The sequence below is a fragment of the Epargyreus clarus genome, unplaced genomic scaffold (genome assembly GCF_041222505.1).
Source record: "Epargyreus clarus isolate Ecla_fem2 unplaced genomic scaffold, WU_Ecla_fem_2.2 ptg000006l, whole genome shotgun sequence".
NCBI lineage: Eukaryota > Metazoa > Arthropoda > Insecta > Lepidoptera > Hesperiidae > Epargyreus > Epargyreus clarus.
In genome coordinates this window covers 9,790,127-9,805,299 of record NW_027332214.1, presented here as the reverse complement: position 1 = coordinate 9,805,299, position 15,173 = coordinate 9,790,127, and the positions used below count along the sequence as shown (strand labels likewise).

Sequence of the window (15,173 nt, the reverse complement as noted above, 5' to 3'; positions counted from 1 at the left end):
TAGGTCTATGGCCCACAATGTTCACACGGGAATCGAATGTTTTCTTGAGGGGGACTCGAAGACACGAGATTTGTTCTAACCCCACATTACGGGCAAATTATGATTCGCAATTTGCGCCCTAAAACGAAGCAGAATTGAGATTTATCTCACTTGTTCTTCATATTTTATTGTTATATGCAAATTTTGAGCGAATACATATGCAATGAATTGTTTAAATTAAGTCAAAAATTAAAATGAAGATACTTTTTATGATTTTGAAGTAGCGGGCGAGCATACCATCTGATGGTAAATGGTCACATTGGCTTTGGATGGTAAATGGTCACAGTCGTCCATTGGCATCATGGGCTTTCATATAGAACGATATATAGAGGGTTTCGAGTTCGAATCCGTGCCAAACACAGCAATTCAAAAGATGAATTTGTATTTGGTATGGGTCTGAGTTTACTTGTCTTTATATCTGTCACGAAACAGCAAGTCCTAATATGTAATTAAAAGTCTGAAAACCGTTATTTAAAACTGCTTCTAAGAAACTGTTAATCATCTTTCATTTCTTAAGATTCCAATATTAACCTTAATCACAGCTTAGTCTTTATTCCGATCTAAAGAAAGCCGAACAAAGACTTTTTAATTAGGTTTTGTAGCCAAGTTTTGAGATTAAAAGTATTGAGATTCGAACTTATTTCTTGAAGAAACAATAGTCCCAAGTTCGAGTAAAAGTACTTCCTCTCCGTTCCAATTCCGTTGCATTTCACGTAGCTTTGCCTTTTAAGTCAAAAAAAACAACTGCATTCAACGGACAATGTGCTAAGACGGTCCCAGGTAGGCAAGATGTGATCTTAAGAAACAAGGACAATGGGTGAGCCTCACACTTAAATATCACCTTTAAACACTCGAATATAACGTCCAAAACTGTTAAATAACGAAAACGGTTTTTTCGCAAGTTCCATTGTGGTGCCCAATCCGCAACGATGGCCCTTCAACTAATTTTGAAACGTAAATGTTGGTAACGAAAGTTTATTTTCACTATTGATTAGTGATTGCATACAATGGAACAGCTGATTCTCACAGTAACGGTTTTCGATTCAAAATGATATATTTTATTCCATATGGCTGCCAAAAATGTTTAAAGACGTTGCATCCAAAATATGTTTTTGCGATAAATTCTATAAGGTTGTCTTGTCCTATGGATTCTATTATCATGTGGTAGGTAATAATGTTCAACTGGTTTAATATTCAGTCTCTTAAGCTGAGATGACAGCGTTCGAATCCCAAGCACACTTTTGAGTTTTCGAAGTCAAAGTAAAAAAAAATCATAAATTGCTTTGAAAAATCTCGTAAAAAAAAGTACGTTAACCCTTTTCACTCTAATACATGCCCAGCATTGGGACAGATTGGGTTAGAACAGGTTAGGTTACGAGAGATATTACAGAAATACAGTCGTCTCTATATTTCTATTAACTCAATATTCATAACGTTATTTTTTTAAATAACTTATGTTATAAATAACAGTTTTTCAGCTTATTATGGTTATATATTTTACATTGACAACCATTACTCAATAATAGTTTCTTTACGAACCAATCGAGACCTACTTACGAGTGGACCCGCATACGGGCGGTACGCGAACCGCTTATAAATAGGACCATAGTGCCGATCCCAATCTTAATTACACCGAGAAACTTAAGCACTACATTCCAAAAAGCAAAAATAAATTAAATATTTATTGTTGAACTATAAAAAACACTTAAAATGTCGCTTTATTTAGCCTGTATCGATGATTGAAAAACTTGAATAATCATTTTTCTTTTTGTCATAAAAATAATGCACTTAGACAAGTTGACACTCGGACTTAGAATCTATGTATATTTATTATTTTGATTTCCTAGCTATATCACGATATTGCAACGTTATTTTTTAATACAGTTAATTATTAACAAAATTATTTAGTTGTTATACCTAATATTTATTCGCAACAACATCATTTTATCGTTATATTATTCGTTATCCGTTATCAAATATTTTTTTGAAATATTATTAGTATTGACAGTTCATTGACACTTAAGAAGTTCGTGGGACCGAACATTATCTTGAAGATGAGTAATTCTAATAATCTCTTCAAACACTACACAAACACTCAACTTCTTACTAAGTACCGACTTTAATAGGCTCATCTGTTTCTACTTATCAACGTTAATGGTAACACGCGTGGTATTAAATATATACCATGTGAAGACTTTAATGAGATCAAAGTGGCAATCATACGTTTCAATCATTTTGATATTGAAATGTGTATTTGATTTACAGAATCGATTATAAGATGTGATGAGCAGTCGACAAGCATTAAGTCTAAAAGCTTATAAATACAGTTCAAACTTTAGTTATGTCTTTAACCGCACGAAATGTGGTTACGTTCTTTGTGGTTAGGTTGTGCGGTTAGGTTAGGATTCCTATTCAATTAGTACCAATTTGATTACATACGCTTCCATATTAATACATAAAAACAAAAAAAAACACGCATATTTCAAAATATACTATAACAACAACGCTTAAGTTTCCTCTCGACTAAATTAGAAACATTTTTGAAGACTAATTCGCTTAAAATTCCCATTTATTACATCAGTCTAATTTCATACCTACGAGTAATTCTCCCCCATAACATTTACAAATGTCACAAGTTTTAGGTACGAGCACCGTTGTAAGTGTACTCGGCAGTACTTACACGATACTAATTAGATTCACGTAACACGTCAAGGTGTACTAACTACGTATAGCTCGCTTCTCACCAGTTAAAAAGACATCTAATTATTAAGACACTTCATTTACTTACTCAATTAGTAAGGCTGCAATCTCCCGTAGAGTGCCAATTAAAAAATAATAGAGCCCCCGGTGTGAGCGAGACACTCGAGAGCTCTCTCTCACGCAAGTGGCTTAGAGATGATCCGCGTCGATTGATGGCTCACTATTGAGTGATTTGGATTTTCCACGGATCCAAGGGTTTTCCTTTTTTTTTTATTTTGCACCTGATCCAAGTTGTTAATACTACATGTGATTAAGGACGTCGAAATCGACACCAATTGTTATACTTTAGTTATTCAACAATTCCATACGCTTCTTTACAAATACGTATCAATTAGCAAGCTACTTCGTTATAACGATAAAAATCACTCCCGTTCCCGTACAATTCCGTAACGGGATTAACTATCTTATATAATAAGCATAACGAACCCTAAAACAAGTCGACAATTCTGAAAGTAACGCGTCACTCGACGTCGCGAAAAACCGAATTAGTGAATTACCCCGTTTTATGCACGTGTTGTACTACCAGCGAGTGTACAACACAAGTAAAACAGCTCCACGCTTTAAGACTGCATAATCAGTATCAAAATTAATCAATTAACATTCAAATATGTATTAGTTATCGTATTAAATAGGAATCAATCAAATTATCGGATTTACGAAATCCTTTAAACTTTAATACTTTCAGCAGTTAAAACTGCCCTTACCGTTAAAGATAAAATATGTAGACAGAATATTTGACGATGTCCGCGCCGCAGACGCCACCAACCACCATCGTACATGAGACCACCATGTGACGTATACCTTACCTTCTGAATGCGAACTCGTAAGTAATTAGCCTCGCGAGACACTCCATTCGCTTGCTCTCGTAAGCGATGCGAAGCGAAGATACCGGAATGGCGGGACGAGCGCAAATGGCTAATCAAATCCACTCCCACTCGGGGTTTGGAGTGCTTTTTATATTTTCATTGTGCCGTGAAGTGTCATGCTGCAGGTGAATTTAACAGTCACATCGCTACAAGTACAGCGATCGGTTACGTTCAAGTAGCTGCGTACGAATTTCAATCAACCCCCCATTTTTATCGCGCCCCTGAAGCGCTAATAAAAGACACGGTGCACTGAAATTCAATAACGTTATAACGGTTTATGTTATAACGTTATATTTTATAACGGTTCTAGATCTAAACTTTTTAAAACTATTTTTCTAACTTTATATGTCATAACGTGTTTCGGTATTTTTTAAATTTAACGTATAACATGTGTAGCCATATTGTTGGTATCATAAACACGAACAAACATAATTTATTCTATTTTTATTCTAAGCAAATCATTTCGATTTGTCCTGAGTATATTTGTCTAAAATACCTAAGTGTCATTTTTTCATAGATAGGAGTTTGAAAAAAAACTGAAAGGAGTTACGAGGTAAATTGTGATAAAAACTAAAACTGCATCATTAGATTTTTTCGAAAATCGGGGAATCGAACGAGTTCATTTAAAAAAAAAATCACACCCTGTATTATTCCATCATCGCATGCAATCAATACAAGGGTCAAATTCTAGAAAGTATTGATACATGACAAACTAAAGGATAAGTGATATTTTTAAAAAACTAATGCAGTTTAGTTTTTCACAATATCGGCCTCGTAACTCTTTTCAGCTTTTTTAGCTGATCCTGATACTTTAGGATTTGGTCTTGAAGGCTCACTTCAAAATTTTACCCTATAATAAATATTTTGTATACTGTAGTCAGAGAACGACATATACTACTTTTTATCAAGGAAACATACACGTTTCCTGATACAAGTGAGTGTAGAAAGCGTTTCCTGATACAAGTCGAACTCACATAAAGAGGGTTCCGTTCCACCCAATTGTCATATATTTTTTCATAGCAATCATAGAAGTAAATGTCTTGTGAAAATTTGAACTGTCTACGTATTACGGTTCAATAGATAAAGCGAAATATGCTGAAAAAAGCGGGTCCTTGTATAGCGTCTCCCATTTATTTTGATGTTTTTTTATTATTAGTATTTGTTGTTATAGGGGCCACAGGATATTATATTCTTCTTAAGGCTTCTTACTTAAGTCTGCATCTATCCTCTTCAATAATGGCGTGATAAAATAGCATTATGGCACTGCAAATGTCTTTTTACAGTCCATATTTAGTACAGTATCATCATGAAAGTAATAATTGCGCTTAAAAAAGGATAGAAATGCGTGAAAATAGTAAATACCCGAATAAAAACCCATTTTCGGGTTTAAACCCTATTTCTTCCCAACGACCGGGTAAAAACCCGGTTTATTCCCGATGGGTTTAAGCCCTCTGCCCATCTCTAGTCCTGACCAAACCTTCCGTCTTTAAAACCATACCTTCTTTGTAACAGATTGACAAAGAATCCTTTTATTTTTAATCTTACATAAAAAAAAAAAAACTTTTTTTAAAATCGCAGGAATATTTTGTTAAGACTTTTCACCGTTGATTTGCCTTTGAATAATTAGTGAATAGAAAATTACCCTTTACAAAAATGCAGCTTGATTATTCTGTAAAATAATTCTGAATGGAAAATGATCTGCAAAATGATGTATGAAAGACGCTAAATCCTTATCCATCACACATTAAATTAGCTGGCGTATTTAAAAACCTGTATGTGAAATGAGTGATTAGTACGTAGGTACTCGTAGGTAATATGAGGTTACACACAGAATTATGGTTGTAATTAATACGCATATCAATTAAGTTTGAATCTTATTTCTTTACTTTACATTCGATTAGAGTTGGTTTACATAGTGACATTTATCGGGTCTTCATTTATCTTTTTATCTTTATTTTGTAATTTCATAATCTTTTTACAGATTTTCTATTCACTATCTAAATAAAAACGATTTAAGAATATAAAACTGATATACACATTTTTTTTCAATTTCGAAATTATTTATTTATTTATTAAATTATTTTATTTATTTAAATTATTGATTATAATTTTTAATACTATTTATTTATTTTGTCAGGCAGCAACTACCTATACCTATTACCTATCTATTATTTAGCATTTTTCACAAATCTATAACAGCCAACTACAACACAACACCTACAATGATTATTACACCTTCCGTTATCTTTACTCTCCTTTATATCTTTTCACTCCATTATACCTATATCTTAAGAGATTTAGTTACAACTATCTTCTCTATCTTTGCAGGGAGTTCTACTACATCCAAATGGAGAAATACGCGCGGCAAGCAATCAGCGAGGGTCTGAAGGCAGCGGACGATATCCACGTCGCTGGGGACTCCGAGCTGTACAGGGTGCTCAACCTTCACTACAACAGAAATAACCACATTGAGGTAAGAAGAACACCTAACTTATGATATAGTCTTGGCCTCACAGTATACTGCACCAAGTAGACCGACACGATCCTTTAAAAACAGCAAAATCCCCATTACATTTTTCCTTACTGAATTTAAATTGTTCTACGAGCTCTTTCTAAGCTTTCTGCCTAGACAAATCTGGAAGGTTTTCTGACGTTCCATAAATATCTTGCCAAAAAAGAAAAGCCTTTTTATAAAAGGACAAACATACAGACAATAAAACACAAAATCCGATTTCTATATTCCCAAATCGTCCAACTTTGAATATGAACTTTCTTTTTGACGGAAAGACTTATTTCTTTTCTTTCTTATTTTCTTTTTGCAGTCAAGGATCATAGATTAAAACTGTTTCCAAAATTGTAATCTGTACTTTAAACGGAATGTTGAACTAACAGAGGTTTCCTTTATTCCAGGTTCCACCAAACTTCAGATACGTGGTAGAGCAGACGCTCCGGGAGTTCTTCCGCGCCATCCAAGGCGGGAAGGACACGGAGCAGAGCTGGAAGAAGTCCATCTACAAGGTGATCTCGCGGCTCGACGACCCCGTGCCCGAGTACTTCAAGTCGCCGAACTTTCTGGAACAACTCGAATAGGACTCGACGCACAACGTTTCGGCATAACTAAATTAACGAATCCATTGGACGATTGTTTCGCACAACAAAATTTTACGACACTCGCATTTAGGCCTTCAGGTTCAAAATTATTGATAAAAAAGTTTAATTAAATTATTAAAGAAATTGAATTTGTGTACGTCGAGCGGCGTGCGGGCCAAGGCTCGCGGCCCGTCTGCTAGGAAATTCATTAGTTTACTTATACGAGTTAAGAAAACTTTAAGTCACCTAGAATTTTATTTCTGCACATAATATATTTCGCTATATATAATTATTATTATATTATTATTAAGTATTATCTTAAATGGTTTTTATAGTTATGTATATCTTAAAATCATTTATTGATTTATTCATTAAGGAAAAAACGATTAATATATTAACTGCTTAAGTTTTAATTTTTGTTGTTTTTATTTTTGTTTCGGCCCTTCCCTAATCCCAGTCCTTAATTTTTGTTGATTATTTTTTGAAAAGTGTTTTAGTTTGGCTCGCTTTGTGCGGCCGAAAATTGTCAACCTTAACCTCGTCTTAATTATTTTAGGGATAATTAACGTTAACCATAGACATTAGTACAATAGAGCAGGGTTATTTTTCGATCCACAGACAAAGAATTAAACATTATTTTTATACTGATAGCCGGTTATATGTTCGTGCAGATTTTTCAATAGCATAAAGATGCAGTTACCAAATTCGAAAACACGTAAACATCCTGATTTAAAAGTTATTGTAAACATCCTTAGTTGAGGTTATAATGTTTCGGCACTGTTCGGCAGAATGTCTTAAGTTGGTCCGGACCATCTGCGGGAACTCTCGCTCCGGATATAGGTTTAAGTTTATTTGTTAGATAAATATTATATTCCGAAATGCGTGGGCGTATGTAACACTAACGACGCATGCGCAAAGCATTCCAACTCGTCATTTTTTCGTACGTAAGTAATCATATTTCCTTTCCCGATAAAACTGTATAAGACGGTCTTTTAGCACATTTAACCAAACATTAAACACACAAATAGAAATAATATCCATAATCCGAAGTTATGTATACTACTTATTATATATCCTGTTAGTTTTCTCTATATAATAGGCACGTTAAGTTGAGTCGAATGCTTTGCCGGCAGACGTCTTGGGGCAGCTATCTCCAGTCATAGCCACGCAACCCACATCCAAACCGGCGCAATAGTTGAAGGCATACAAACCAATAGACCAGAATTCCACCAGATTACATAAAAAACTAAAATACAACCATAAACTACAATCGATTTTAGAACGCACTGGGCCACCTCGTCCGATCAGAAGTGCCTTCAAAAATGTTCATATTTTACGGAAGTTAATAAGAAATTATAAAACGGGCCCTCAATAGAACCTGCCGCCCAACCGAAGCGCTCCAAGGCGTCTGCGCTACCACCGCCCGCCCACGCATCCCGTTCGCCGTAACGAACCAGTATAGGTACATACACACTTACTATTATACTATAGAAGAATAATTAGTTTGATTCGTAGATATATGTAGCGTGATACACTCGTGACTCGCTTCCGAGCGACCGAAGAATCCGATGTTTGTGACGTTTTCCATATATGTGGTTATGGTATTTGACGATTTTGAAGATATGCTCGTCGTCGCTTGGAAGCGAGGGCGAGTCGGTCGCAATCTCGATGTATTTGTTATAACGTGTAGAAGCCGGCCGACAACTCCGCCACGCGGCCACACTTTCCGTTCACATCCTCAGTTCAACAGCAAACAAAACTTAGATTAATTTCTCGCTTCTTAACTAGATGTAACAATAAGATAGATAGTTGTACAGAGATGTATAGCGAGTGTATATAATACTGTAATTTTAATACAGATGATCAATAACTATCTTAGCGCTAACGTATTTAAGTAAGGCTCAATAGAAAAACGGAAATTGCGAATTGATTTGCGGAATTGTAATGTTAAACCATCTTGAGTTACTTGTATAGTCACCGCGCGGAGATGCCGGCCGGCCCTAGCTAAGCAAGTGTAAGCATGTTTCATTTTGATTACACTCTGTTATCGTTTATTTGTAACCGTTTGAACTATTACGATAATATAAGAGTACCTCAGTTTAGGATGGACCAGGCGTCGACTGGTGTACTTAGAGTAGTTCAGGTTAAGTGACAGCGATGAGACGTAAACCCTTCAGAGACATCGACACAAATCTTGCAGCCTCCCCCCACTTCGTAAACCAGTTTTTAGTTGAGATTCTCCCCCCCGGACACACGTCCACCATCCAACCCTTCAATGCAATAGCCCGGATTCATTTTATGCGATTCAAGTTGATTCGTAGGCACGTACCTATACGCAGTCGCCGCAGGGCATTCGAACGGCACAGTTGCATGTTGCGTTACTTTATTCTGTTGATGTTATTTGTTCATTTCGTACGGACGATGACTTTTTAGAGCTACAATACCAACCGAAAAATAGAGCTAAGGTTTTTAAACGAATTGAAATATGGAATTGATTACATTTTACAGTAATTACCCGTTAGATCTCAATCCCAAAGTCGATAAATCCATTTACCTAGATGATTTAATACAGTTACGAGTACAGTGTAGCTCTAAAAAGTCAATCGTGATCGTGTACTTAATTCTTTGTATAGTAAGTAATGAATCCGTTATTCCGATCTCTCCATAGATTCTTCATAATTATATTATCATAATAGAAGTGTTAACGCAGGCTACACACACATATTACAATAGCAAAGTATTGATTTCCCATCAACAATATTCAACCGACATGCCGTAATTTGCAGATACTTGGAGCCGTTTAATTATTTTGGAACTATTTTTTCAGGCAGGTAAGAGCGTTCATAAGATTATGTATTAAGTGTTTGTTTCAAATTTAATGTTTTCCGGATTTTAAATGTACTTGAGTGACACTGTGCTACGCCGCTAAAGACCACAATGGATATGTAATTAATGAGAGCCGAATTGTTTGTATTCGATTTTTCGAATTATTTATAAGTTATCGGTTGACAATTTTTCTAAATTATTGTAAAGACTCAAGTTTGAAACATCGAAGTATTAGTCCACAGTGATCATGGGGCTATCCCACAGAGAAAGTACAAAATTCGGTGTTGAAACATGTTTGTAACTATATGTATTGTAGATTATAAATGGTCCTTTTGGCGTCATTACACATTGTTTCAACATTTTGTATTTAGAAAATAGTTTATTTCTGTTTCATAAAAATTGTATGTAATGTTTTTGCTTTACATTTTTAATATTTTTGAATCCGTCTACGAAATGTTTGGAATATCAATGTAAAATGAAATGAATATGTATCTAATTATTTTCAAAATTAATTATAAACAAAAAAAAACAATATATGTAGAATATATTTGGTTTCACGTTTGGGTATTATGGTTCCTAAATTTTCGAAATTGTAATAGACTCTATTGTGTAGCATTTCATTTTTGGAAATTAGAAAACTTTTAGGTGTACCAAATAGCTGTATCAATTTTCTATACGAGAAAAAAATCAATAAGGAAATGCTGAAAAATTAGGTAGTTATGAAATAAGTATCATTCGTTTATATGTATATGTATGTATGTATCTGATAAATCAAAATTGAGCACGGAAATACTATTAGGATGTCTCGAAACAAATACTGCCGACGCTTATCATTAATATTTAAGTAAGATAAGCCGAACGCCCACTAAAATAAAGGACATTTTGTGAAAAACAGAACTGTCTCGGTTAAACAGCGTTCGTCATTTTGTATTCAATTAATGAGTAGAGAATTAACAATATTTTCAATATCCTTGTGGTCTTCATTCGTAACAGCGATACACGTTCATTTCGTATTCTTGTGTGTTATATGTACGGTTAAGTTAAAATAATTTGTCTGGCAAGTGGCTCGACCGCTGCGCCGGTCGTATGATATATTTGTAAAATAGCGAGCGGACGCGGTGCCGGTGATAAAATTAGTTACAAAATTAAAAGTCAAAATTAAGTATTTTAGTATGGCACCACGATATCTTTCACAGGCCACATTTTTGACCTACATTGCTTTAAACTAAATTTTTGGAGGCGCAGTGAAAGATAACGTGGCGCTAAAATTAAAATTTTGGATAGGGTTTAGGCATTATTTTCGATATCCTCGCATTTCGGCTAAGTGATGGCCCGCGTCCGCTTGTTTCGATATATTTAGTACAAATTTCATGATGTTAAGGTAACGAGGCTCAAAGCTTTTCTTTGGAGGCGCCGCCCGCCGCCGCGCCCCCGCCCCGACGTTATAAACTCGTGTATAAAATTTTATTCGAAAAGAGTATTTTTGTATTGAATATTTCTAAAGTTGGTGTAAAAATCAAAATTTCATAAATTATAGCGATGACAAAAAGGGGGACATTAGGTAAATTTAGAATGTCATGCGTTTTTTGTATTTAATTTTAAGAATAGTACCTATCGGATATAAACGTTTAGGATCATTAACCATTTGTAAATAAAAAGTTGGTCGGCGCGGTCGCGGGGCGGCGAGCGGTACAGCCGGTTATATAGATAAAAAATATATAAATGACTAAAAGATGTTTATATGGTTCTGGATGTAAAAAGATAACGTTAAAGGCATTTTTAAGGTGAAAAGTGGACAAAAATTGTAAACGATTCCTCGGTATTTGTCTTAGAATGGCTGCTAGCGGGTCACTATTGTAATCTGTGGGCCTGAGACAAGTCATATACCTACGTCGCAAATAACCTAACCTAATACACATTAATTATTACAGTAAAGTAAATAATATTAATATCACATTGTCATAATGCTTATAATTTACGAGCGTGTGTCTTTGTCCGTGAATGTTTAGGATCTAACCACTCTTTGGTGTTTTAGATAAAGTTGGGTAATGTGAAAGAAAGAAAGAAACATGTAAGAAAATTAAATCTATCTGTCATGTGACGGATAGTGGCAAATTGCGTTCATATATTGGTAAAAAAATTGGCGGTTCTAAAATCTGTTAAAATGATATCAAAATTAATCAATTGAGATTGCAATGCGGTAAAACAAAGTTGTAACTTGACTAACGTCAATACGGAGACTTGTTGATACCAGTGAGGGATGTTTCTTCGTCAATATAACGAGTAATAAAGCTAAGCTTTTATTTGAAATCATGACTTTTATTTCTTAACCCACGCTTTGTTTATCCTGTACACAAACACTAATCTGACTAAATACTTATAAGACTATTTTTTATATATATAATATAGGAGTAGCAGACGAGCATGCAGTCCACCTGACGGTAAGTGGCTACTGCCGCCCATGGACCCAACTTAGTCCTCAGGGGTAGCGGCGCATCTGTGGCCGACCTCAGGTAGGAATATCTAATCCTATCTGGGGTTGTTACAGATGTCCATGGGCGGCAGTAGCCACTTACCATCAGGTGGACTGTATGCTCGTCTGTTACTCCCATATTATAAAAAAGGTATGTAGTTCTATCAATTTTTGCATTTTTAGCTAAAAACCTATCACATATAAACCGACATCTAAATCGGTGCAACCCTTCGACTAATAAGAACTAGATACACAATCCCATACAAAAATGAACTTAAAAAGTGGCGTCAAACGTGTTTAAAAAATTCTAAGTGACAGAATCTAAAATTAATACAAAATCAACTTTATCACCATTATTTCAAGGTGTTTTTTTAGAAACTGCTTACCAAAAGCAATAAATTTCTACGACATAAGCTAGCTGTCATAAGCTACCATAAAAAATTTAACCTTATTTGAATGAAATTAAAGTCGCATTTACAAAGCAAAAAAAAAGCCATTAAATTTTACGACCGTGGTTTGTCACTTGGACAAGGGATGAGTGGAGACGAACTGTCAGTACTTTAAACGGTTATTATAAATTATCACTTAATATTTTTATTAGGTCGAAGTAATTAATTTGAATGAAGATAATTATATTTTACCTGAATGTAAGTAATAAGATAATAATAATTTATCAATGAAACTAATATATATATGCAGTCACAAAATTTATATTATAAAATAAAAATAAATCATACAAAAAGAACAATGAAGAACACAAAAAGGATTAGTTATAGTTTAAAATTAAAATATAACCAAATACAAGTAATTTAATTAAAAAATCAACAAGCTGTTTACGCCGTTGTGTCCAACGAAATATATTGCCGCCGACTAAAGAAATATGTACCAAATCAACATTTATTTCAATTATGTTTTACTCTGTAGTGACATAGAAGTCTGTTGTGTATATTTTGTTAAAAATTTTGTTAAAAAATAATTAAAGAAAAAAATATAAAACAATAGCGTCTCCATTCAAAATAGAACAGAGTCACCATGTTACCCGAACAAATCAAGTGGGCATGCAATAGTAATAATTGTACGCTTAGTAACAGACTTTACAATTTACATGGTTTATACATTCTGTTGATAATTTCGAAAACTTAAAAATAAATTAATTACGCACGATATAGCAGTATTTATAATTGAGTGATAGCAATTACATACTTATAATAATAATACTTACCGAAAATACGATATTCCATCCTTTTTTAACGTCCTAGACGTGTGATTTTTGCAGTTTTTAAACGAACACTGAGGCATGTTTATTCTCCGATCGTTCAAACACTACTAACCTAAAAAAGCACCCAAATGTCAAATTGGGCGCGCTTTTCGTCGCGTCATTCTGTCGTCGCTGATTGTGTATCTACTCTAGTTCCTATTAGTGATCGAAGGTGCAACCCTTCAGGTGCTACGATGCCAAAGCTAAAGTTATGATAGTTAAAATAGTTATTAAATACATCCGTTATTAATAATCGATCTATCCAATTTTACCTACCGAAGATCAAAATTTGACAATGTCAAATGTCTATTTTTAACCGACTTCAAAAAGGAGGTGGTTCTCAATTCGGCCGGTACCTATATATTTTTTTATATATGTACACGAATTACTCCGCCGTTAGTGGACCGATTATAATAATTCTTTTCGTCTTAACAGTCGGTAATCAAGCTCAAATTTAAAGTGGTTTGTCAACAATGGTGCTACCTATAAGGTTTATATCTTTAGTTAGGTAGTTCCTACTACTATACTGAAGTAAGTTTACTTTTCGGAAGTAACGTAATAACGTTTGAAGGTGATAGAACCTTTTGTGGTTCGACTTATAACTGCGATGTTAAGCGCTGCTGTATTCGGTTATGAACTAATGAAGGGTGTGGTAAATACGCCATAGATACCTACTTGTCTCGGTCGAGGCATACCAACTTGACCCGCGGAGGTGGCTTCTGTGGCCGACCTCGGATATGACCCTAATCTTATCAGGGATTGAATTCAGAAGTCCCTGAAAGGCAATAGCAACTCAATATCCGGACTACACGCTCGTTTGCAAATTGCATATTAATATAAAATTCACTAAAAGACCCCAGATATTGACACATACTTAAATTGGGTAAGTAGGTAGAATACCTATAGAAATTAATCCCGTTGCCATAGCAAATTGTATGACTACACCTACTCGTAACAAGTTCAGAGTGGACTAGCAGTTTGGCGCGAACTATAGGTACCTTGTAAAGCAACAAACTTCTAAAAGGGCTCAAGTTAGTAAGAAGTAAGAAAATTCGAAAAGTACTTACTGTATTGCAATGGGTACCGACGACGTAGCACAATTCACATAATTAAAGCTCTACTTTTCAATAAATCTATTTCCAAAGAATTTTATTCATATTAATAAAAAATATGGTAGATATTTTACATTTCGAAACTCGAATTTCAATTTATAAGGCTTTTTTGACAATGACAATTGACATTACGACTGTTATAAAAAATGTTCGTACTATAGAGTAACAAGGCCATCTATGCCATTTACTTCGAACTACAATGACTACAACCTTTACGAAGCTTACGTAGCACATGAGCTACATACCTACTTAGTTTCAAATTCTATGGTAGATGTCGCTTACTTAAAATAAAATATTATTTTTAATTATCAATAGATGTCATATAAAATTAAATAACTGCCAATTCATATTGCACTAATATTTGCGAATTATAAACATTAATTGCATATGAATACAGGAATGTAACTTTTAACTATTTAATATTAAAAAGAATTACTTTAATATTTCTCAATCCTTTAGTACTCTTTTATGTCTGTAATTATCCCTTGATAAAGTATTATAATGGCCCTTTATCCACTTGAGGTCGCAAAATCCTTAAACTCAACCCTAAAACGGTCTTAATGCTAATTTTTTCAAGTTTTTTCCAACCGAATGCGCGTATTCCGACCCCTAGGGTCTTGAGATCATCAAGTATTCAAATTGCCCCTAATTTGTCTGCAGAAGCTTAGAACAGCAGGTTTTAAGCTGATTACGGGTCGCTAAGACCTAATTGAATTCTGAACAGTCACTTGAATGTGCATGGCATAATA

General features: G+C 34.5%; 1 protein-coding gene and 1 long non-coding RNA gene across 4 annotated transcripts in view; one reads left to right on the top strand and one right to left on the bottom strand.

Annotated features, from left to right (window-relative positions):
- Positions 1-7,168, top strand: part of pros (homeobox protein prospero) — a 134,912-nt gene extending 127,744 nt beyond the window's left edge. For all 3 annotated transcript variants that reach the window (XM_073074013.1, XM_073074012.1, XM_073074014.1), the window contains 2 exons: positions 5,994-6,138; positions 6,576-7,168. In XM_073074013.1, the coding sequence (XP_072930114.1) occupies positions 5,994-6,138; positions 6,576-6,755 (325 nt within the window). In that variant the 3' untranslated portion in view covers positions 6,756-7,168. The remainder of the gene's footprint in view (positions 1-5,993; positions 6,139-6,575) is intronic.
- Positions 1-14,528, bottom strand: part of LOC140742932 (uncharacterized) — a 239,611-nt gene extending 225,083 nt beyond the window's left edge. The window contains exon 1 of the long non-coding RNA XR_012102314.1: positions 14,380-14,528. This is a non-coding gene — a long non-coding RNA (uncharacterized LOC140742932). The remainder of the gene's footprint in view (positions 1-14,379) is intronic.
- Positions 14,529-15,173: the final 645 nt, after the last annotated feature.